General features: G+C 42.7%; 1 protein-coding gene across 1 annotated transcript; it reads left to right on the top strand.

The window, feature by feature from the left end:
* Positions 1-813: 813 nt before the first annotated feature.
* Positions 814-3804, top strand: ARL4A (ADP ribosylation factor like GTPase 4A). The gene is made up of 2 exons (XM_049798642.1): positions 814-952; positions 1251-3804. Exon 2 carries the CDS (start codon positions 1335-1337, stop codon positions 1935-1937), a length of 603 nt encoding a protein of 200 aa, XP_049654599.1. The 5' UTR covers positions 814-952; positions 1251-1334; the 3' UTR covers positions 1938-3804.
* Positions 3805-25122: the final 21318 nt, after the last annotated feature.

Raw genomic sequence — 25122 nt, 5'->3', positions numbered from 1 at the left:
CCGACCGGCGGGGCGGGCGGAGCCGCCGCCGGGGGGGAAACGGCCCGCCAACCGCCGCTTTGAAGCCCGTTGCTAGGCGACGGGAGGGCACGCGGCGCCCACGGGAACGGCCGGTGGTAAGGGAGGGATGACGCAACAGCCGGGCGAGCGGAGCAGCCTCAGCGGCGTCCCCTTGCCGTCCCGGGCAGGCGACGCCCGCGCCGGGCCGGGAGGCTTTCCCGGGAGGCTTTCAGCGGGGCAACGGCGGCCGAAGGGCGTTGCCGCCGGCCGCGCCGCGGGCTGCGCACCGCCGGTGGCGGCGCAGGTGCGCTGTGAGGCGACGCCGAGTCGTCTCCCAGGCCGCTGAGGGTGGGGCTAGAGTGACAGCACCCATATCCAATGTGCGCACGCGCCTCCGGCGGAGGGGCGGGGCGCTGAGGCCGCCGCAGGGGGTGAGAGGCCGCTGGCACCGCCCGCCCGCCCGCCCGCTGGCGCGGAGGGCGCGCCGGCGGCGGCTTTCCCCGAGAGGGCCGTGCAAGGCGGTGACTCCGCTCCACGGGAGGGAGGAGCGGAGGGCCGCTCAGGCAGGGTGTGGGCAGAGAGCTGCCCTCCCCACCGCTGCAGAGGCCGCAGCCCCCTTCCCCAGCCGCAGCGTTCGGCTGAGGGCGGTAAATACGGGGTTCTCGATGAGTGGCCGGTGCCGCTGGCCAGTAGGCGAGGCGGAGCGCGCCCTCCTCCCCGCCCCCTCCGCGCGGCGGAGCCAATGGGGGGCGCGGGGCGGAGGCGCGCGGGGCTAGGCGCGGGCTGGGAGGCGCCTCGCCGCCAGATGCGGGGGAGTCGCGGCGGCGGCGGCAGCAGCAGCAGCAGCAGCGGCGGCAGCGGCGCGTGTGGCGGACGCTGCGTGCGGGCATGGGGTCGTGGGCTGCTCTCGCCTCCCCGCGCTGAGGGACGTGCCCGCCGGCGGGGCCAAGCGGTAGGCGAGGGGCGGCGGTTGGCGGGCCGGCGGCCTCTGTGGCGGCGACGGCGGCGGCGGCGGCGGCGAGGGGCGCAGGTGCCCGGCGAGCTGCAGTGTCGGTAGCGGCCGCCGCCGCGTCGCGGGGCGGCAGAGCCCGCTGGGCCGGGCGGGGGACGTGTGGCGTTCCGCGTCGCGCTGCCTGCGGCCGCCTCCGCAGTCGGGGCGGCGGCGCTGGCCGGCGCGTTGCCGCCGCGAAACGCCGGCCGAGGCGGAGGGGGGCTCAGCTGTGGGCTAAGGCCGCTTGTGTCGTTGGCAGGATCCGAGCCTAGCGCGGCGGCGAGCGTAGCCGTGGGAGCCGGCCTCTGCTCGTGGCAGCCCGCTGTCACCTTCTCTTCTGGCAATGGGGAATGGACTCTCGGACCAGACGCCGATCCTCTCCAGTCTGCCTTCTTTCCAGAGTTTTCACATTGTCATCTTGGGACTGGATTCCGCTGGAAAGACGACCGTGCTCTACAGACTGCAGTTCAATGAGTTTGTCAACACTGTCCCCACTAAAGGATTTAATACGGAGAAAATCAAAGTGACGCTGGGCAACTCGAAAACGGTCACTTTCCACTTCTGGGATGTAGGTGGCCAGGAGAAGCTGAGGCCGCTGTGGAAGTCGTACACAAGGTGCACCGATGGCATTGTGTTTGTGGTGGACTCTGTCGATGTTGAGAGAATGGAGGAGGCCAAAACAGAACTTCATAAGATTACTAGGATATCGGAAAATCAAGGAGTGCCTGTCCTTATCATTGCTAACAAGCAGGACTTGAGGAACTCTCTCTCCCTTTCTGAAATTGAGAAAATGTTAGCGATGAGTGAGCTGAGTTCTTCAACTCCCTGGCATTTGCAGCCTACCTGTGCAATCATTGGGGATGGACTCAAAGAGGGACTGGAGAAACTACATGATATGATAATTAAGCGAAGGAAAATGCTGAGGCAGCAGAAAAAGAAGAGATGAGTTCTATTTTGACCTTTCTATTTTAGAGTAGTTACATGGTCAAAATTTGACATAAGACAGCTTCCAAACCCAGGCCTGCTGGTTTGGATGCCGTTAAGCTTAGTTACGTTAAACAATCAGTTGCACAACCTTGCCATGTGGAAGGCTGTGCAGTTATGGAACTTTTTTTTTTAATTAGTCTCTTCTGAGTTTTATGGCTCTGCATTATTTCAGAAGCCCTAATAGATGATGTAATACTATCAGGAAATGGATGGGTGGGTATATGTGACATGGATGTCTAAATAGCCAAATAAAATGAGGGTTTTCTGCTTAGTGTTGTATTCATATGTTTGAGGGTGCCCTCTGCAAGCAATTTGCATTGAAGGTGTTCTGTGTTTCCGAACTTTAATGCTCGTAAGTGGAGTGTTTAGGTGAACATTATACAGCTTTAAAAACATGTATGAAGCTAGTAACCCATTATTTCGAGAGGCTGTTTTTTACCTTGTTTGGGGATTTCTATGAAAGCTTGGCTACATGTGTAGTTTTTTTTAATTTGGCACTTTCTGAAACTGAAGCATTCAGTTCAAATACTTGAAATCTAAGTGCTGTGGATTCTTCAACTGATAAAAGAAAGACTTTTTGATGAGTAAGAAATGTAAACAACACACTGGAGCATGAAAAAGTGGTTTCCCAACATATAGCATGTTTTTGGTGTGTAAGGTTTTGGGTTTTTTTAGAAGTAGCCATTCATCATTATACAGTGCTAATCAGGTTTAAACTGTTACTCAAAATTAGTAATTTATTTCTGAATTATGAGTATTATGTCCTACTATCAAGTTACAAGTAAATTAATTGCAGTAAAGGAGCTACAGAGAACAACTCTGTTGTGGTTCTATCCACTGCAGCATTCTTTACTCCACTGGTGACTTTTCTGGCAATAAAACAAAATTATAATGAAGTAAAGATGGAGTTAAAATTAGCAGAGCACATCTTGTATCTCCCCAAAATACCCCATTTTATTAAAGTGGTGTTGCTATGTCACTTTCAATGTATGCTTTTTTCATTGTGACTCTTAAAGTATTTTGTGGTTAGGAATGTAATAATGCTTTATACAAAAACACTTGACACTACCGGGGGGCAGGGGGGTCGGGGGGGTGGGGAGTGGGGGAAGAAGATTTTCAAGATTGGCCTGTGTTCTGCTTTAATTATGCTTTAAGCTGTTCTTGTTTACAGAGAGTGCAAACAGTGTTAACTGGGCTGGATAGTGCTTGACGGAAAAGGGAGGGTAGTTTTTCTTACTGGTACAGAGCTTCAAGTGACTCTTTAGATACTTGGCTAGCAATTAAAAGGGCTAAAACAGAGCCTGGATTTTTAAGACTAACTTTAGTGGTGCTGTAAAAATTCATCAGAATGTTAGATTCTCTTTAAACTTTTGTTGGAGATACCAGATTTAAAAAAAAAAAAAAGGCAAAATCTATTTCCTCCTTTTACTCAACCAGCAAAGTAATACATTTTTCTTATCTGCTGCCATGTATCAGGAGGATGACAGCTACAAACCTGAATGTCAATCAGTGTAACTTAGATATGTTTAAAAAAAAAAAAATCAAACTTTTTAACCAGCAGCTGTTTGTCCAGGAGGTAACCAAAAATGCACTTTAGTGTCTTCAATAACTGAAAGTGACAGCTGTTTGGTTTGTGGTTTTGGGTTTTTTTTTTTAATGACATCTTGGTCCTTTTTGAATAAACTGAAGTAGCTTCCAGAGGAGCTTTTGTATGTTGGTTATATATGTACCTGCACTGGTGACATTGTAAGTCACTTACTCAAGTAATGTCTATATTTATAGAAATGTGGATGACTTCTTAAACCTCAATAAACGATTCAAAACAAGCCTGCAGAGAGAAGGTGTCTGACTACTTCTACTGCAGCGGTACGTTCTCCTCAACCTCTGTGCGCGTATTGATTCTAATAACAGTAGAACTATTTCTGTTGAAAACCAAAGTCTTATAAATGTGGTGAGGCTCATAAATGTCACGGTGTTATAAATTGCGGGTATCTCATTAAAAACTTTAAATCAATGGCATGTCTGTATATTCACAGAAGAAATATTAACTGCAGTGACTCTGAAGTGATGGATCTTGCATAATTTGAAAAATCTTTTATATAGCTGAACCTATTTTGTGTTACGTGCAGTGTTTGATAGGTGATGTTGGGCATTTATCACATGTATTCACAGGTGGTACTTAATTTAGTATCTTCAGGCTTATATATCTGAAGCTGTCTGAGGGATTCACATGTACTTAAGCCTTGGGTGAATTTCCTCAGATTTTACAGCAGTGAGTAGAACGTGGCAAGAGATATGGAAGCTTCTAATTAGTTTCAGGACCCAAACATAGACAAGACAAACTTTATTTAGCCTGCAAATCAAAATTGCTAAATTTGAACAAGAATATCAAAACCTATCTCTCAAAACCCTCGTCTTTTCATTTCTGTTTATGTAACTGATGGCACATCAAAGTGTAGATTACTACCATCAGTCTTGAGAAAAAGCTGTATTAGTGATGCTGAGCCCTATGAATTTGGGGTGTAATTGGTATAATCTGGTTAACATTTTCCTTCCTATCAGGTGCATAGTACTACTTGTCTGAGGAAGGTGAGGTGACAGGCTTGCTCTTTGTACCCAGTAAACAAACTGTACAATACTGGATAATTATTGTTTCATTTTGAGTATTCAGTAGGCTTCTATTGGGAATAGTTGAAAAGGTATCCTGCTTGAAAAAGTCAACTGTATTTTGTTCTGCATATTAAACATGCAAGTGTTTATCTGGTGACAGTCTCCCTAAACTCTTCTATGTATAAAAACTTCAGGGAATGGTTTTAAATACAAAGACATGACTGATCTGTACTCTAGCAGTCTGAAAGAAGAAGTGGGAGAAGGTGGAGGGTAGTGTTTCTAAAATGTCATGATTGTTATCATGTGATATTTAATACTGACTTGGAAGTAGAAAACTTTGGAGGATGAGTTTTACATTCAAGCTATACCTTTATCTGTACTAGAACTGTTTTGCTGGAATATTACAGTAACTGTTCTGAGTAAAATACACAAATGTAGCTGTACCTCTGAAACTGTGTTTTGTATTACTATGGCAAAGTCTTCAACTATGAACAAAACGGTGATTGCAGAAGAGCATTTGGTATCTTAGCTGACTGAGTTTCTGCTGGCATATTTCTGTCAGCCTGGGATCACTCTCTTCCATATGATGAATTGACAGTTCTGGCCTAAGTACTGGTATGTGTAAGAAAATCTTCAGAGGAGCTGAATAAGCAGGTGTAATTTTGTTATGATGCTGGAGTTACACAACTTAAGTTTTAAAATAACTTTTGCTAAAATGGGCTACAAATGGCACTGTTCTTCAAGGCACTAGGTAACTTAAATATCTTAAACTGCTTCTACTTTAAGGAGGTATGGAATTGCATTTAAATTGGTGCGGTACTGTTAAAAATGAAAAAGCCACAAGGTCTTGTAACCTTATCATTGTTGTCTTAGCTTACAAAAGTTGGTATGGCATTGCCTCAGCTGTTTATGCACGTGCAATTGTTTAAAGTTAACTAGCCTTCAGGATCTGGTCTCTGTTTTCTAGCTGTGTAGCTGTGTATTGTATTAGCTTATGACAGTTTCAGCTAGAAAAAGTACTGTAGGATAGCGAGACTCCTTCAGGTTCTTGACATCACTTTTAAGTTGTGTTGTACTGAATGTGCATTTACAGTTGAAAAAAAAATAGATAATGGTTTTCAGAGCCAGGTGACAGATAAAACCTTTCTCTCTTCAAATTTTCATGTTTTACTGAGACATGATCGGTCCTTTGTGTGGAAAGCAGTACTCACAGCCAGTCCACGGTTCCCAGCCTGACCTAGGTGCTGCTGTACCACCTTACACAGCACTTCGGTCCTGCAGGAGTTTATTACCTGTGACACGGTGGGAGCCGAAAGCAGGCTGGTCAGGTGGGGGCTAGCTAAGCCCTTCTGGACCCCAGCAGGTCTGCGTGAAGGCAGCTCTGCCTTCTTGGGGAGGTTGTCTGCATCTTGGATCATTTGTTTACAAATAGCAGGGTGTTAACTAGTGTCTGGCTGAAACTTTTTGGTGAGAGGTGAGTGTCGTTCTTGGTATCGGAGGAGGATTTAGATACTGCATTGATGCTACAAAGAATGACTTGGTAAGGCAGAGTGTGGAAAACATAGGGAATCTGCATATGCTATCTACAGGGCACCGACCCTAACGTGCAATCTTGATTCAGGTGTGTGGATTGCAATGCATGAAGGCTAGCAAACGTGTGCTCATAATGCTGTCTTCCTTTAACTTCTTCTGAGAGAGAAATCTAGGCATGAATGGGTGCTTTTTTGGATCAATGTTTTCACTTTACTGGTGGGTGACTCATCTTTTGAGAGAGTCACAGTTTACAGCCCCCCCTCCGGCAGCCCATAGCTTTGTGTCCCTGAGCCAAAACAACTCTTGTTACTGCTGGAAGGGACGTGTAGGGAGCTGTGAATGGGCATCGTCTCCTATTTGTTTAGTCTGGAGGATGAGAAAAGCATTTATTTATTTATTTATTTATTTTTAATCCTGAGTCACATAGGTATGTGAAGGCCTGCCCCTCTTGCATTGCTCTGCAGACTGTGATTATTTTTAGCATTACGAGACTGCATGCTGTGTGGATAAACTCCTGCGTGTGTATTTTTTTTAAACTGAAGGGAAATACACAGCCTGACTTTGCAGCAGGGTGATGCCTGGGGTTGTCCTGTGGGCTCCCACAGCCATCCTACTTACCTGAGAACAGAATGAAGGGCTGATATGTAGCTGGTAGCCTTACCCTTCTTTAAAGCATTAGTCAGTCTTAAACCAGCTGTAAAGAAGCAAAAATGCAGTTTCGGAGACCTAGCTGAAAAAAATCCCAAGCGGCAAATTAAGGACTTGAGTTTCCTCCCGGCCAGTGTCCTGGTTTATTGGTGCTGGCTGTGAGTGATCTGAGGCACCTGTGTGGTGGCTGGGTGATGCTGCCTGCAGTCTGCCTGCTTGCCGCAGGGGCTGGTGAATGGCACAGTCACTGGGTATTCACATACTGATTTTATTCAAAATCTAAGGAGGCAGGGAGGTCAGGCAGTGCTTCCAGACTAAGTACCTGTTCACACACAGCTCAGGAAGGTAAAAGATAAGTAATCCCTGAGCTGTGAAGATTATGATTTCTTAGCTCCAGCTATATTTACACAGCTGCTCCACCAGAATTAAGAGCTAAAGATGACAGAAGGGTTAGAAAGGAGAAGGTTGAGTACAGTTGGCTGCGTGGTGTGTGGAGGGAGAGAGGATTTGAAACTGTTGGGTTTTCCTAGCTTTTCAAGACACATTGAGCCCTAAGGGAAATAGATATGCTTTTGGGCTGCTTAATTGGTTTAAAATCTTTATTGTTTTATGCACTGTAGTTTTCCTATTACTGAAATGAAACAATACCTCATTTAAGAAAGCCACCTAATCATGGCATTAATCTCGGAGTCCACTGACAAAGGAGAAGGTTAGCAGGGGTGTTGAGCCTTGTTAAATGTGCTGAGGGCTCCTGGCTGGCTCACAAGCTGCTGTATTTCAAGGTCTTTTCTAAAAATAGCAGAATGGTAGAATTTAGGTCAGGCGAGGTAAAGGTGTGAAGCCTGATACCTCAGACACTACACACAGACCAGAGATACCACCAACCCTGTAACTGCTTATCTTCTGTTACCACTTTATGAACGATAGATAAGAATAATTTCCTTTGGAGCATCCTTTTCATCCCTTTCCTGTTTCAATGTTGTTTGCCCTGAAAGCTTTAACCGGTTTTGATATTGGAACATCATTGAGTTGGGTGTTGTAAGGATGAGTTTGTGAGTGAAGAGGGTCAGGAAAGAGTGTTCACCTTTGCTGCAGTGACTTGGTTAGCTAAAATCAGTCTTTTTGTAAAGCTGGTTTAACATGGACAAAGATGACCTAAAAGAGGGAAATTTGCTAAAAATATCTTCTTGTTTCAAACATTTGCTGAACTCTGCTGGTCTTATAATTACTGGATGCTGTTGTAGGAATGGGCTGCTGCTGGTTTTTTGACACCAGTTGCATGATGATCTCTAAGATGCCTTCAACCATTTGCAGACCATGAGTGTAAGGTCTCCGCAATAATACTGAATTAATATCTCCATGATGCATGTTTTTAGCTGCCTGTTTGAAGTGTTTCTGTAGGTCAATTTAGTTTCTCAAAGAAACTTGATTCTTTGTGAAACAGATTAATGTATCAGTGGCTCTGCAAACAAAGTTTATTCCTATTTGGTTCCCATTATAAGTGATACAGTAAAATGGCAATCTACAGATTATTAGTAGCACTATTTCCCTTGAACTCCAGCTATTGAGTTTCTGTTTGAATCAGAGAGATGTATTCAATTTTTCTTGATTATACTGTATTTTTGTATAGGAGCTGAATTGTGCTAACCTTAGAAATACTAGCCTCCCTGATTTTAATTAGCTTAGCAAATTGACTTGTACATTTAAAGTCACTGTAATTCAGCTGTAATCGGTCATGTTACACTGGAGACAAATGGGATTCACGGACTGAGCGCACACTGATGCTTTTTGACAGATCTCCTATTGCTACATCAATACACATCCCTCACTGTGTGCTATGGTAGCACTGGTACCAGGACACTGTATTTCTGTATGGTTCAGCAACTGTATCTCTGCTACTCTGTCATTTAACTTGCTTATATACAATGTTTGCTTATGTCCTGCTATTGCTGTAATCATGATAGAGGACTGTCCTGGTTTCAGCTGGGATAGAGTTAACTGTCTTCCTAGTAGCTGGTACAGTGCTATGTTTTGAGTTCAGTATGCGAAGAATGTTGATAACACTGATGTTTTCAGTTGTTGCTCAGTAGTGTTTAGACTAAAGTCAAGGATTTTTCAGCTTCTGATGCCCAGCCAAGGAGAAAGCTGGAGGGGCACAAGAAGTTGGCATGGGACACAGCCAGGGCACCTGACCCAAACTGGCCAACGGTGTATTCCATACCATGGGACGTCCCATCCAGTATAGGAACTGGGAAGTGGGGGCAGGGAATCGCCGCTCGGGGACTGGCTGGGTGTCGGTGAGCGGGTGGTGAGCAATTGCCCTGCGCATCATTTGTACGTTCCAATCCTTTTATTACTACTGTTGTCATTTTATTAGTGTTATCATTATCATTATTAGTTTCTTCTTTTCTGTTCTATTAAACCGTTCTTATCTCAACCCAGGAGTTTTACTTTTTTTTTCCCAAGTTTCTCCCCCATCCAGTGGGATGGGGGGGTGTGAGTGAGCGGCTGCGTGGTGCTTAGTTGCTGGCTGGGCTTAAACCATGACAAAGACTGTTTAAAAAAAATTTGTACAAAGACTCAGCTGTATGTTGCAACTATAAAACATCACACTAAGTAATTTAAAGTACTGGAGTTAATGCTGAAAGCTGGAAGTTTAAGACTGAAGATTGGTACATCCAGCCCAGCCACTGGGTACAGGTCATTTTATCCCTGAAATCTCTTCATCTATGCATAAAGCAAGAATCTCATAGTTGCTCTTACATTTAAATTCATGCTTAAAAGTGCTGTGAGCTATTGAGATACTACAGAAATACAGTGTAATGGAAAGTAATAGAAAGCCTGTAACAGTAATTTGGATTTTTTGATACTTATGATGTGTTTATGTCCAATAGCTGGGCATCAGGAAATCATACCATTTCAAAAGTAATGCATTTGAGAATTTAAAAATACGAGTTCAATATACTGTGTTATCTCTGACCGCATGAGCTTCAGCTTCACAGAAAACAAAAATATTACCATAGTTGAAAATAATAATGTATTTCATATTCATCAGTGAATAAATATTCATAAACTGGATCAGTTTATGATTACCTGATTTTTTGTTTGCATTTGACCATAGCTATTAAGCAAAAGTAGTCAAAACTATTCAGGTTTATGTTTGAATTAAATTGGGATGAATATATGTTCTTCCAAATCAGGCATATGAAAGTTTTCAAGTAAAGGTGATTTGCAAAGGTCTTGAGTTAAAATAACACATTATCTTAAAATAAGCTTTTATTTGGAATTGTAACAAAAATGTCTGGAAATTCCTTTGAAAAGATAGCTTTATTTTATATAGTACAGTGAGAGAAGTATGTTAGAGTGATTTCAGATCTCTGGATTCAGAGGGTCTCCTGTTCTTGCTGCCTTTCTTGGCTGTAATGAATCAGTCTGCACAGGATGTGGCTGCTAACAGATGATAATGCAAAGTGAAGGGCTGGGCCATGAAAAGCCCCAGGGTGGCTCAGCGTGGTGCTGAGTTCTCACGAAGAGCTGATTGCTTTCCAAAAATAAGAACAGGAACTAGGGCAGATAATCCATGTAAAATGTATTTTCTACCCTTACACATTCACAACAATTTATTATTTTCAGCATTATGAAGCTTTACATGTTGATTACATACATAATCCATTTAGGCACACACACCTTCCTACACACGCTTCTGTGGTATTCTTGCAAACCCTGTTTGCGAGAATTTCTCTGGGATCCTGTTTTGTGGGTGTAACTTCAGAATATATAAATGGACTCATGTTTTCCCATCATTTAAACCGAAATGTGACTGCAAACGTGACAGCACTAGAAATACGAGTCTTTGAAATAATTTCCTCTGTTTTACATCTTTTCGTTTTATTAGGATAAAGTAATCTGGGCTGTTCACACTGTATACGAACCATGCTGTTGTGGTGGCATTACCACTGCTCAGAGTTCAGGTTGTGTCAGCACTTCTTTTATAAATATAAATCCTTATGTGAGAAGCTTAATAACCTAGTAAGCCTTGAAATTTCACACTTGTCTGAAACTTGGCACAGAGTATTAATTTTGACTTTTACCACATTAAATAAAAATATATATTAGAGGGGAATGTAAATAAAAAATAAACTTATTGTGTTTTGCTGCCATTTCTATCTCAAAGTTAATTTTGCTTATTGAAATGAAATGGTGTGAACTCACAGTTCCAAATGGAAACCTCTGAAATTTTTTTCTTAAATTAAAAGTTGCAATTGTTAGTGTTTGCACATCAGGCCTACACACATCACACAGACTTGCAGAGCTCGCTCAAAGTGAGTAAAATTCTCTCATCCGTGTCAGCAGAGCTATTCCTATGCAGTAACAGTTGTAGGACTGGACATACACAGAAAACAGAAACATGGACATGTCTTTCCTTAGTTTCTTTAATATATAATTTCAAGTCCTGTTATTTACTAAATATGTTTTCTTAGCAGTGGTGATCTGTAAAAGTAAATCAAATGCAGGGTTTTCTCTGTCTTGTGGAAAAGCCCATGCTTGTAAAATTTTGAGGCTGTTTTATAAACCATCAGAAAAATAAACATTGGAGAAGGCGCTAGTCTCAGTAGAAGTGCTGAATCTTTTGATGTGTGCTCACCCCGTCTAGATAACCCTGAGATTATTCTGAGGGTTCGTATGGGCATAGCTTGCCTGGTCATAGTATCTTCTTGCATAGGAGAGCATTTTTTCTTAAAGGTAGAACTAATACAGGGATCCAGTATTAATGATGGCTTTAGTCTGATTTAAATAATTTCTGGCTTTTTCCTTATGGATTCACTTAGGCCTCTGCACAGGGGGTGTAGAATTGGGCTGTTTGAATCTGCAATATTTTTTCCTCCCTTTGCATTCATTTTAGCTGCACGTACATGCCTGCACAAAGCAGCTCTTGCACTTTCTTACCAGGGAGCTTTGATCTGCTCAGAAGATTAGATGTGCTCTTCACTCTTACTTTGACCAGCCAATTTTATAGAGAGCACAAACCCTATGCAGTCAAACAAAAAAAGCACTTTTTTCCCCTCTATCCTTCCTAATAGTGACTCCCACTTTCAGGGGGATGGCCATAATTAACTATTTTGTGTTGGAAAATCCTTACTCGCTTCAAGCACTCTGGATCATGTTTAGAGTACCCTTCCACTCAACCTGATTTCTTTTTCATATTTACCTCCCTAAGGAAATTTTACCATGTCTACAATTCCCTCCCAGGACCAGTGCTGTGGGTTTTCAGTATGATACAAGCACAACAGTCAGAATTCATTTTACCTAATATTAGACCTTTAAAAATTAGGCATTCTTGTCTGATTTAGGCATCTCTAGACCTTTTCAAAGTTCATGGAAAGAAATGTGTTTTTCTAAGGTATGATTCGTCTTAGTTCAGGAGTGGTATCTAAGGCAGGTCAGATAAATTGCCCTCTGGTGTGGCTTGTTTCTCTCTGCTCTACAGAAAGCATAAGCTGATTAACTCAAGTACAGACACCTGCCTTTTACACCAACTGTCTATACTTATATCCTAAATGATAGCCCCAAATCTGTGCCAACTACTCCATGGGAAAATGCAGGTGTCTGCCATTTGAAATTGGTGTCAATCTACAGCAGCTGAGAGGTTCTTGCAGTACTTTTCCTTAGCAAAGCCACCCTAGTACTTCTGGGTGCTGGTCAATGACCATACTGCCCACAGAAGGAAAATACAGACTGGTATATTAAATAATATATATTAAGAAAAAGGGAAGTGAAAGCTTTTATTTACAGTGAACACTACATGTCACAGCCCAGATATTCTCACTAGAGAAATCAGTAAATCAAATTACTTCCTCTTATAGTGTTTTATGGCTCAGTGAAACTACTTGTGTATGCAAAGGTAACTTTTTCATTGAAGTCAGTGGGAGTGAGATAAGGCTGTAGAATTGTGCAACAAAACTGTCATCTATAAAAGCTTTTAGATATTAAACTTTATGTTTCTTTTTTGAAAATGTAAGTAAATCCCCACCTACTCGTTAATACTGTAATTGAGTCTAGCAACACCTGTGCCTGCTTCTGCATGTGTGGGGAGTTGCAATCACACTTGTGTGACTACAGAAAGGCTACCAGCAATCAGGCTGAAATTGTTAGAGGATGAGAGGGATTTGTTAAAAGAAAGTTTGCTAGCTGATATTTAGGGGTGATCTGAGTGGAGAAACAAGAAGTGAGTAAGGAGTTCTGTAAGTGGAGGAAATTGTGAGCTGCTCTGGTGTCTCCAGGTCTTCTTCTGTCTAACAAGGTATGAGTAACTGATAGCTTTTCTGATGAAAAAACCCGAACTTAGGAGGGGGTATGAAAAGGGGTCTCCCCTGTCCCTGTGTTATGACAATTGTAATAATTTAGTACTTTCTCAAGTATCTATTATGGTCGAACTTGTTGGTTAAAGGGTTCAAAAGGCGCTACAGCCAATGCTTTGAAATGACATATAACTTCTATAGGAAACCGAACTGAAATGCTTGGAGATGTAGTAGAGGAGGGAAGACACCTAGAAAGTAGAGATCTTAGGGTATGGTGCTATGAGCTTTGGTCTTTAGTGAGTGACTAAATGGCGCGTATTGTGCATTTCTGTAGTCTGGGGGAAAAGTGTGAGACTTTGTTTTGTTGAGGTACTTGCTTGACCTTAAAAAAAGAAAGCCGTGTTGCAGACTTAATAGGAGATCTGCATCCCTTAAATCACCATATCATCATGTGAAAGCACAGTAAAGGTGTACCTCCTGAAGGCTTGTTATCTCTGATACTATAGCCCAGGTGCTATGATGTCCTATCAGTTATCTCTAGTGAGAAACTAACTGTACATAGACTCCAAAGCAGATACTATCTGCTTCTGTAAACATCCTGTTCGCTCTGTGTATTGTGTGGATTAAACCGGGGTTGTGAAGGCATCTAAGCTGGAACGGACACTGCTGCTGAAAAGCTGCATTGTGCCTGTTCGCTTGCTCTCTCTTCCGCTGCAGATGTGCGTAGAAAGCATTTACCTATTGCTTGTTGGGCCTGTGGCAGTGAATTAATAATGCATAACATAGTGCAACCACTTACTAGTGCTGGCTGCTGGGATTCAGAGGCTCTTCAGTCCTGAAGAAGAGGAGAGTGGTGCAGGGGTGTATTCCTGCAGAGGACGAGACCAACAAGGCTACACTTGGATGTTTTGGATAGAGTGGTTAGGAGTTTCCCTGTTCCTGGGATGGGAATCCGGCAAGTGTTCATCTAATTTTTAATATGTGTAGTAATGTTGTTTGTTTGGGCCATTGATTTTTTTTTTTTTGAGCCTGCTGTGATTATTATTACAAATTGAAATGTAGAGATAGATGTGTGGACAAAGACTTAAAAGAAACAACAAAAAAAAAACCTCAAAAATGCAGTCTGCAAGAAGTTACGGACAATATTTGGAAGCTGTTGTAAAAAAAATAGTAATTGAACATGATTGTAAACACAAGTTGGTAGGCAATGTTAAATTTAATTATTAATTATAATTATTAATCAGCAGCAGTGTCTGTTCCAGCTTAGATGTCTTCACAACCCTGGTTAATCCACACAATACACAGAGTGAACAGGATGTTTAATTATTATAATTATTTGGTCCTGCCTTGTAATAAATGAACTTCAGTAAACAAGTGACTCCAGGTTTTGTTTAGTAATAGTAATACTTTATAGGGTGGTGTGTGTGTAGTTTTTGGTGGGGGTTTTTTTGGTGGTTTGTTTTGTGTTGGGTTTTTTTTTTTTTGGTGAGGAGTGAACTACAATGGTAGTCCTATCAAGCTGTTCAGTTCAGCAGCCTTCAGCAGTAAAGCTCCATGGCTGCCCTCTGGAACAGGGCTGGTGAACCAGGCAGCAAACATGGGAGAGCTCCTTTTATTCAGCATGCTGAGTCAGTGTAGGTGTTTAGGTTCCTTTGTTGCAAACCTAGGGTTTGTGTGCTAGCAGCCAAGAACCCTCCTTTTGACAAGCTCTAGAGTCCCTTGAGCTCTAGAAGTCTGCCTTACCCAGCTCAGTGGTGGGAATCCCCCAAATAGTGTGTGTTCTAAGCAATAAAAAGCTCTTACAGTGCCAACAGCAGCTCAGTGCGAATGAGGATCCAGTTTGTGTATTCCCCCTTACACCTTGGACTCCTGTACCCTGCAGTGATGGTGTTGGACTCTTAACACATTTCCATCTGTGTCTGGTACTGTGATTCTGTAAAGCTCTCTTTAAATCCTGATGTGGATCAAATAATGCTGTACCCAAGCAGACTGCTGAATTTTCTCTTTCTTGCCTTTAAAAGAGGTCAAAGTGAACACCAAGGGTATTGCAGTAACCTTGCTGCTCTTCCATAAGAAACGTAAAAACAGGATAGGATCTCTTGAGAAATATTTTGATAGGGAGACTCATGACTAATTTGTGGTTACTGTGTTTGAAGACCCATTTGCTGTGTTTCTTTGGTCAGTTGTCAATAGTGTCTAGAGCTAGAAACTCAGTGTTGGTGTCTCTGGGCCTACAGAGCAATGCCATCCACATTGCCCTCCTCTGCCTGACCAGCCAGAGGCTTCATCTGACCTCTGCGGGCTCTGAAATGTGCTGCGCTGCTCATAAAATCTCTCCTGGGGGAAGCAGGTAAGGTCACTCTGACATAGGGTATTGCATAATAAGAGTTGAACCGAGTGATATTTGTGTGTCTCTGAAGGACTGGGGGTGGAGTGGTTATCACTGCCAGTGGTAGGTGCCAATGCTTACCTTCAGTTTGTGCTGGTTTGGTGAAATGATCTATCTTTTGATGAAGCTGGCATGCAAAAAGCAATGAATGTCTCTTACATTTCCAGTTTGGATACTTTCATTGGTGACTCTCGGGCTGCTAGGTGTTTGGAGAGGCTCTTGGTTACATATGGGTATATGCTCCGCTCCAGGGAAAAGGAGTACAAAGCAGGGGGAGTGGGCACCCTCAGGAAGCCTCTGCCTCTTGGTGACTGGACTGGAAGTACTGCCCTGTCCCAGGGTATATCCCAGTAACACCAGTGTCACCAGGCTCTCCTGCCTGCCTTCTCCTCAGCAAGGCCTTGGGTCTCCTGGCAGTCCTATGCCAACATACCAAGTGTGCAGCCTTGGTATGCTGCTGCTTGAGGAGGTGGCCCTGTGGTTCAAAGTCCTCTGCTCCTGTAGGGCAGTTATGCCTTGGGGAGGGATGGGAGAGCCCAGCCTGTGTACTCACTCCTCAGAAGTCTTATCTTGAGAGCCTGACGAATGTGAGGGGCTACAACAAGTTGGGGATGAGGTGGATGTCTTATGTAATGCTTCAGCTCAGCCTTGGTAGGTAGGGCTGGAGACCAGCTCCATGCAGATCTTGCTCTGGGGAGGTTTGCAAACAAGAGAAAATTGCTCTCACTTTGGAAAGTGTTCAGATGGAGACACCAGACAGGGCCCAGCGTGGTTTTTTGTTTGTTTGTTTGTTTTTCCTACTGATAATCAATAGGGAGCAAAACACTTCCTTCGGTGGAAATGCGGAGATGGGCCTGTTGTCTGAAAAAGAGGATTCGTCACCTGGTGTGCAATGAGCCAATAGTCACATGCTCAGGAGAGACAATTATTTCATATTTGTTCAAAGGTGGGTGCTAGGTGGTAATTCCATGAAGCTAGCACACCCTGCAGATAAAAAAGCAAGCACTTTATACAGTTTCAGATTCATCTACTTAGTTTCCAAAGTCCTTCCCCCAAATCATTACTGGTAGTCACTTATCTGCCACCATTTCTATTGGGCTAAGGTTTTCTCCGCTTCAAGTTAATAGCACAGTGTTCTTTTATTCTACAGTGTGTGCTCAAGGAGTGTGTGGGAGTAAGTCTTTTATGTCTTGAATTGGGTCGGTGGTTGTGATCGCCTCCTGCTGCCTTTACTTTTCTCCTAGCTCATGTTTCTTGGGCAATCATCCAGCCTTTGGTGCCTTCTGGAGCAGGATGTTTCCTTTTTACCATCTTTAGTTCCTTCTTCGAGGGTATAGTGGCTTGCAAAGCCTGTATTTTATGAAGTAACTGGGCCTACATAGTGAAACTACTGAGTAATGGTCCTCCTTAAAGGACAGTGCATCGTGTTTAACCCTAAACTGAGTGGTATCCCCTCAGGCTGTAACTCAAACGTATGACTAGAGGCCAAGCCTGAGCCTTGCCCTGAACAGTGGGTCCCATTGCAGCTTGTGGTTCTGAAACTCTTCCAGGGTGCAGCCCCAAGGGTGGCTGCTGCCTCCCCTTCTGCAAACCGTGGACACTGTAACTGGTATGATGTTGCCTCAGGATTCTCTGGAAGATAGGAGGAGATGGGTCTGCTCTTCCCCACCACCTGTCCAAGGCATGTGGAAGGGTCTGGTCCAGGCTGTATATACCCGACACCTTCTCCTAGTGCTTTGACAAAATACAGTGCTATTTCTGTGGCTTGTAGTATGTGCCTGGTCTTGTTATGGCAAGCTCCTTCAGTCTCTCCTCTTAGAAACTTTTCTGTGGCTTCCAAGTATTGACAGCTTCTAAATTTCTTCACTGTGATGAAGCGAATGGAGTATAATCCAGTGGAGTGCTGCTTCTCCCAGGGGTATGTTGTCTGGATAAAAGCTTTAATGTAGCCAATGTCTGCAGTCTTTCAAGAATGTTATTTCCAGTATTAGCATTTCCTCATCAGTTTTTTTTAATGATCCTTAAAAGTAATTTGGGGTTTTCATTCAACCTTTGGATTATGGTCTACCCATCTCTGTATTAAGCTCTCTTCCAATATTAAGGCTGGATATTTCTTTTTTTTTTAAGTGAGATCTCGGACTCGTATATACTCATAGGATGAGGCAGAAGAGTTTAAAAAATTTAAAAAACCCTGTAAACAGCTAGATTATTTGGCTGTATCTTTATGATATGAAGTATTCGGTAAAAATGTTGCCTTGCATCCTGTAGTTATGCTGGCACAGTTGCCTGTGCAGCTGTATTATGGCCCTTACAGTAAGCTGATCTGGCTTTAGTAAAATCTCTGGTTTATCTTCCAGTTTATCAGTTCAGACTGCAGCTGGCTGGACTCGTATGCCAGCACAACTGGAGGGGGCCATGCAGAGATTCAAGATATGGGGCTGAGTTGTGGCAATATCTTAAACTAGTGCTGTTGCTGCTGAAGGATTCTAGATTGCGAATTAGGGCCTTGATGTTTGCTAATAACAACATGCACAAAACACAATTAAATAAAAAAGGTACTTTTTTGTTTTGAAAAGCTGCAAAAAAAATATTACAGACTCAAAAGGATTCCTAGATAGGTGTCATTTGTTTCACTGGCTACCATCACCAAAATAAAGAGCTGAAATTGCTTTAAGCAGAATTAGGAGGTGAACCTCAGTTCTTAACAGTGTCTGCCTTAATCTACAAAGGCTTCTTATGATTGCTGGTTTGATATTTTCTAGCACGCATTCGCTTCTGTTATATCACTGTACAGTGATATAATGGCATTTTTTTCAGTTTCAATGCAACAATTTTAAGTTTCTAAGAATTTTCTAGGTATGCAATTGCTATACTTATTTATGGTGATTCACCCTGATTCATTGATCAATAAATCTGTTTCTGCAGAACAGGGAAAATTTTTTGGCTATAATGTTATAAGATTGCTTTAAGCTTCAAAACAACTATCTGAAAAGCAAAAAGTGAAATCAGAGGGTGAAAACTCTTATTATATTTGATAATTTCTGGGGTACCAGGAAGTACATGAGGTCAATTACAAGATTTGATGACTGTCAAAGAGTTGGAAAATGTTTTTTGTGGTGTTTTTGGTTGTTTTGGGGTTGGGGTTTTTTTGTGTGTGTTTGGGCTTGGTTTTTCTTGCTCTTGTTTTGTTTTGTTGGTTTTTTTCCTCTAACTTGCAAAGACAGAAGGAGGAGAACTTGATGCTCCTCTGAAGGCTGGCAAATAAAGCCTGGAGACCTCATGGTGGCTCAGGACAAGGAACTGTCTGCTCCTGACATACTACAGTACCTCAGCCTGCTTGACTATTTCTTGATGTGGTGCATCAGGCAGGCAGGCAGGCCTTGATTTTAATGGTACCTATGCTTTTTCCTTGCCCTATTCTTGTTCCTCCCACCAATGCTGTAGGGGGGGGAAAAGAAAAATGATACCTTAGAAATGTTATGCTTACTTAAGTAATTCCTAGGTACCTTATCATTAACCTTTGTTTCTTCAATTAACGTGGGGTTGTTCAACATATGCAATACCCGACTTGAGTATTAAGCAATATTGCATCTGAAATTCTGATGTGAAATTCTTTGTCTTCAAATTTCTTATTCAACTTCTGAAGTGATATTGTCTGCTGACAGCTTCTCAAATAATCTTGGTCAACTCTGTTGACTAGAGGATTTTAGACATGTATGAAAGCTTGTGACGATAATGAAGCAAATATCACTCTTACTTCCAGTTTCATTACACTTTTGAATTGAATGTTTGAAGTGAGACATTAGTTGGTTGGCTCAGACTATGTTTATTTCCCTTCAGGAGGAGGTGAGCTGTAGCTTCTTTTGAGATGGATATATATAACTCTTTAAAAGATGCAGTAATGGCAGAGTTAGCTACTGTCAGTCTGTCAGATTCTTAGATTAGTAATTGGATTACCTAATAACACTGGGAGAAGGATGCGATTGATCTCCCCTGGCACAACCACCTTGCCATTCCCTCGCTTCCCTTGCTGGCTGGGCAGCCCATGAGGCAAGGGGCAGGAGCAGCCACTTCCTGGGCTGGGAAATACTTGTGTACTGGAAGGCTGCTGCACCTGGGCTTCTGGACAGGCCAAATAGCTGCCTGTAAGTTGCCACTTACTGCAAGGTGCCTTGAACAGTTTGGGTGCCCTCCCTATGGTGTGAGGAGGTGCTCTGGCAGAGAGCATCTGTCTGTCTTGCTGGTCACCTCTGACCCATGGGAATTTATGACTCGCTGCTGGGGCATCCTCAGCTCTGGTGACTATGTAAACTGGAACTTATGCAGAGGAGCTCCCTCTTTCAAGGTAAACCATCCTCTCCCTTCCTGTGTGTGGATTTATTAGGGTTTAAAGGTGTGTGTGTGTATGCTTAAGGAAGTTTCAGCCTCTTCACTCCCTTCTAAATTAACACCTTGTTGCAACAGCACCAGGAGCTTGGGCTGTCCCTGTTGGATGCTGTAGGTGCCCCAGCCTCGCTGGGAGTGCTACTAGCCAGGGGAACTGCCTGCAGCCCACAGCATCCCTCTTTCACCTGCCCAGCCAGGCTCTGACTTGGGGCTCATCCCCTTGCCTCCTGTGTTGCTGCTTCCATCAGGCCAGAAACCTGGGCTTTTATGTGGAAAATAGTAATAATGTATTCATTGTTTAGTAAATACAAACAATCACAACTCCTATTTGGTGCCTCATAGCCTTTTGTCCAGTCTTGCTTTTCATATATTTATTTACACAAAAATAGATAGATTATGATGTTCTGCTGCATTATCCAAAGTGAAAACAGTCTTAATTGAGGGATGTGACTTACCTTTAAATCTGGCAACTTCATTGTGATTTCTGTGTCTCATTGTGTAGTGAAATGACAAAAGATCTTGAAATGACTGAAAACAAGCCTGCTGAGACTTAAAATACAACAATAATAAAAACTGGTATGATTCCCTCTGTCCTAATTGCCTGTCTTGTGATGTACAGGCAAATATATCTGACAGTTCCGTTGAGCTGTGTTCCATTTAGTCTGCTATTCTATTAGGTAATTGTTTTTTCTGTCATACTTTATAAATCTGGAATTTATCCACAATAAAATTGATTAATAGATGCCATAATCTTGTTACAAGTAGCATGTCTTAAGCACATCAATAGAAGGCTTCACCATGTTTATGGACATCACTATAAAGAATTGAACTTATGATGGTATAACAGCATCTGTTAATTGTTTGGTAACTCCTTAGTATAAAGAGATGTTCATTTATACTTTGTGAAGCATGATCATTTCTCCAAGGCACTCAACTTCCTAAACCAGAATTTATTAATCATAAGACATATATAAATGGAATTTCTAGGAACATTCTAGCTGCCAACAACTATATTTGGGTTTATCATGATTAGGTACTCTCTTGGTCAGACCACACTTGGACATTAAAAAGATGCAGTACCAACTTTAGAGTTTACAGACTACTTTACTAGACTTGAAATTAGTGGGAGGGCATTGAGGAAAACCAGAGATAGCTGGAGGAAAGAACAAAGGCTACGCTTGGCTGTGTGGCTTACGTCACTCATTAAGTAAACAGGGTGGTTCTGCTAAGCCTTCTGACTTTGTAGTCATAAGGATACGTGCCTCTTGTACCATGCCAAACCATCCCACTGATAGAGAAGTTAACTTGTTCTCCATCTACCTGTCATCTTGCCAAAAAACAATGTGTAGATTGTGATGTGGGGATAAGATCAAATGTAGGGGATCAGTACTGCCTTTGGGAATATTTCCCTCGCTCCTTCTCGTGGGAGACTTGTCTGCTTGCTGTCCCCAGCTGTTAGTCTTACCATTGCACTGTTAGTATTTAATACAGGCATTCTTTTTGTAATCTTTTATGCAGCAATCATTCTTCGGTGGGTGGTAGGAGGTATTAAAAAGGCAGATCCAACTAGGATGTAGTTGTATCTCTGTTGTTTCTCCTCTTACATGTTGGGCTTTGTGCTTCCATCTTTGAAACTTTACCTGGCAAAGCATTGATGCAAGATGACACCTTGGCAATGTTGTTACATACTGGCGTTGTAGACTTGATCACAACAGAATAAATGCTTGTGCTAGTATAATTATGCTGGTGAGGTAAATTAATTTAAAGCATTATACCACAACAAATGCTTTTGCTCATAACGTGAAGTTGCAGATAAGGAAGGACCTTCCAGTTTTACTAGTCTATCTTGGGTATGTCTGTGATCTTAGTGGGTATTTCTCATCCTACCTAATCTGAATCTGATCATATAAACTAATGGTGATAAACAGTTATAAAAGATTAATTTCAAAGGAAAGATTGTCACTTCTGCTTCAAACAAAATGCTTATCTGGAAGTCTTTTCCCTTCTACGGTTTGTGAAGGTGTATGGGACCAATGCTGGTGCATCTGTTAGCACAGCTATAGCCACTTGCAAGTATGGAGAAGTCTCTGTCACTGCCTAAGAAGTTAGCTCTTTCCTTTCCGATACCCTCACCCTGTCATCTGCCATGGTGACTACAAAGATTTGCTCCCTTGAGCTGTTACTGTCTTGACATTACTGCTCCACTGTGACTTCTTGCGTCCCCGGCTGTGTACCATGGACTTGGGGCTTGTCTCCAAGCCTCATTTGTTGACCAAATCCATTATCATCCTCTGGAATGCTCTTGGGGTGGCTCTGACACACCTGGGAGGAAAGGGTGGCCACCTGCCCCCATACCATATACTTTATGGCACATGCTAGGGCATGGTAGAAGCAAAGTCCTTTCAGCAGTATCACAGGACTGGGTCAGGCAGTTGTAATAGCCCTAGTCTTCTCTACAAAGGAAGCCTTCTTGACAAAAGCCAAGCACTGCTTGTTTTAAAGGCAAGGGGGGCCAGTAAGGAGACTGAATAAAACTAGGTAGCACAGCTGGATTTTAGGAAAATGGTGGGCTTTGAACTCTTCTTTGGTCAGTGCACTTAAAATAGTTGATTTTGGTTACTGTTTCCTTCAGATGGACAGGAAAAGTATATAATCTCTTTGCTGCTCAATTTAAATTGACTTCTGAGGCAATCTGTCTTTTCTGTACATCTCGAAGTGAAATAGGCTCTGGACTGTTCCTAGTAGGAGCCTTGGACTCCTACTTGCTCTGCCTGATGCAAATGACTGTTAATGGTGTCCAGCACTGTGTGCACAGTCAGTTTTCGGTTGAGGAAATGATTCAGCAGCAGTTTAGCTGGCTAAACCCGACAGCTGGATTATATGACTCGGCATTCCTTGCTTAATGAAAATCAAAGTGAGTTACTGAAATATCAGTCGCACTGCTTGATGCCACCTTGGATGATGTGACCACTTCTTTTTGGATGTGATCTAAGAACTTTGCTTCAGCACTTGCCTGACAGTCAGCTGCCTCTTATTTTTTTCTTAGCTATGATGAGGTAGAAGTATGTACTGCTATTACTACAGTAACACTGTAGTTGAGTGTTGTAGTAAGAATGTGTTTATCTTAAAAACTATATTTATCTTTTTGTGATATTTGTCTCAATTTAGCTAAGACTCTTTAAAAGTGAAACTCTAAATTTATTGCGCTGGAAGATGCTTTCTTGCAAAAATTTTGGAAATGTATTATGAACAAATTATATGTGTTTGTAGAAGGGGGTGTCATTTGAAGAATGGTTTTTAAAAATGAGCTAGGTGTCTGTAATATCTACATACAGCAAGAAATAAAACCTATTAAACTGATTGTCATCTTGCTCTGGTTGGGAAAACAAAATGAACTAAACTGAAGAAATCAAAACTGAAGTTCTGGGTCTGATTCAATGTATGCAGCCAAAAATAAAACATGTCTTTTACTTACTTGCATATGCTTGGAGTTGAAATGGGGAGGAGGGGAAGTGGGTAGAAAAGGATGGGAGACTTTCCGCTGATTTCAGTGGGTATTGACTCAGATTCTTGCTCTGTTCCCTTCTAGCAGAAAGACTCTCTCATGTAAGCTAAGGAGGACCAGATCCTATCTCCTTCCCTTCCATCAGTACAGAGTGTCTGGGGCCTGCTACAGCATGAGCAGAAATAAGCAATCCCACTGAAGCCTGTGGGCTATCTCCTTGTTAAGTAAATGCTGCCTATCACAGATGGAGCTTTAGGCTATTAACCAAAATTGTTGAGCACTGGGAATACTAATGAGCAACCACACTGATGGAGACAGTTAAACAGAAGGACTCTCAGGTTAGTGAAGGCTAAAGCTAACTTTGCTTGGACGGGATTTTTTACTCTGAAATCTTTTGTCCTTGTTTGGCCACTGACTGAATTGCTCAATTTTTCCAAGCTAGCCTGTTTACCTTTTTTTGGAGAGAGGAGTTCAGTTGTACAGTGTGGGGAATATTATTTTCTTGCAAATTCATGTTATGTTGCTGGTGACTTTGTTCTTAGAATTGGGAGAGCAGTTGGATTACTCTTTCTATGCAATAAATTAGGGTGACTGAAGCACTGGAGAAAGTATGTTAGAACTCGTAATGGGTGCAGTGCTCTCCCATTTAGTAGATCTAACTGGTCTAATTTGTATGAACATTGTGCTTAAGACCTACTTATGTACCTGCACATCATTGTGCAAAGGGCTATGCAAACACAGACCAAAATGTCAATTCTCAGCCTTGTAATTTAAATGAAATGAATAGGAAGGGGAGGAATACAGGATGGTGGAAAGTGGGAGGAACCTGAGAGAGTAGTGACCAGGTGCTGGTGTGCTATGTGGCCTCATGTAAGACCAGTATCCTTCAGAACTGGGTTGCAACTATAGGAAGAATACTGTGCTTTGAATATTACAGTGATTTTTTTTTTTAATTTTTTTTTTAAAACCATAAACTTAAAATGCCTTAGAAAACCATGCTGAAGCCTCTCTATTCATAGATTTTTGTCCCTTGGAGACTGGAATGGTGTTGTGGTTTAACCCTAGCCAGCAACTAAGCACCACACAGCCACTCACTCGCTTTCTCTCCCCAGTGGGATGGGGGAGAGAATCGGGGGGCGGGGGGGGGGCGGGAAGTAGAACTTGTGGGTGAAGGTAAGAACAGTTTAAGACAACAGAAAGGAAGAAATTAATAATGATAATAATGACAATAATAAAAGAATTGGAATATAGAAAACAAGTGATGCACAATGTAATTGCTTACCACTTGCTGAGTGATGCTCTGTTAGTTCCTGAGCAGCGATCCGCTCCCCAGGCCAGCTCCCTGCAGTTTATATACTAGATGTGACATCCCATGGTATGGAATACCCCTTTGGCCAGTTTGGGTCAGCTGCCCTGGCTGTGCCCCCTCCAGACTTGTGCCCCTCCAGCAGCCTTCTTGCTGGCTGGGCATGAAAAGCTGAAAATTCCTTGACTTTGTATAAACATTACTTAGCAACAACTGAAAACATAGGTGTGTTATCAACATTCTTGTCATACTAAATCCAAAACATAACACTATACCAGCTACTAGAAAGAAAATTAACTCTATCCCAGCCAAAATCAGGACAAATGGGTAAGGCAGTTCCAGAAGATGTACTGGAAGGAAGTAGGGGATTATTCTTACTTCTGTTAGTTGAATGCTAATGCTGCTGACTTTGGAAAGAGGTGTTAGCAGGCTGTGAGAATTCGTGCAGGTGCAATGGCTTTGCTCTCT

Source organism: Accipiter gentilis, chromosome 4, assembly GCF_929443795.1.
Source record: "Accipiter gentilis chromosome 4, bAccGen1.1, whole genome shotgun sequence".
NCBI lineage: Eukaryota > Metazoa > Chordata > Aves > Accipitriformes > Accipitridae > Astur > Astur gentilis.
This window is presented reverse-complemented; position numbering and strand designations above follow the sequence as displayed.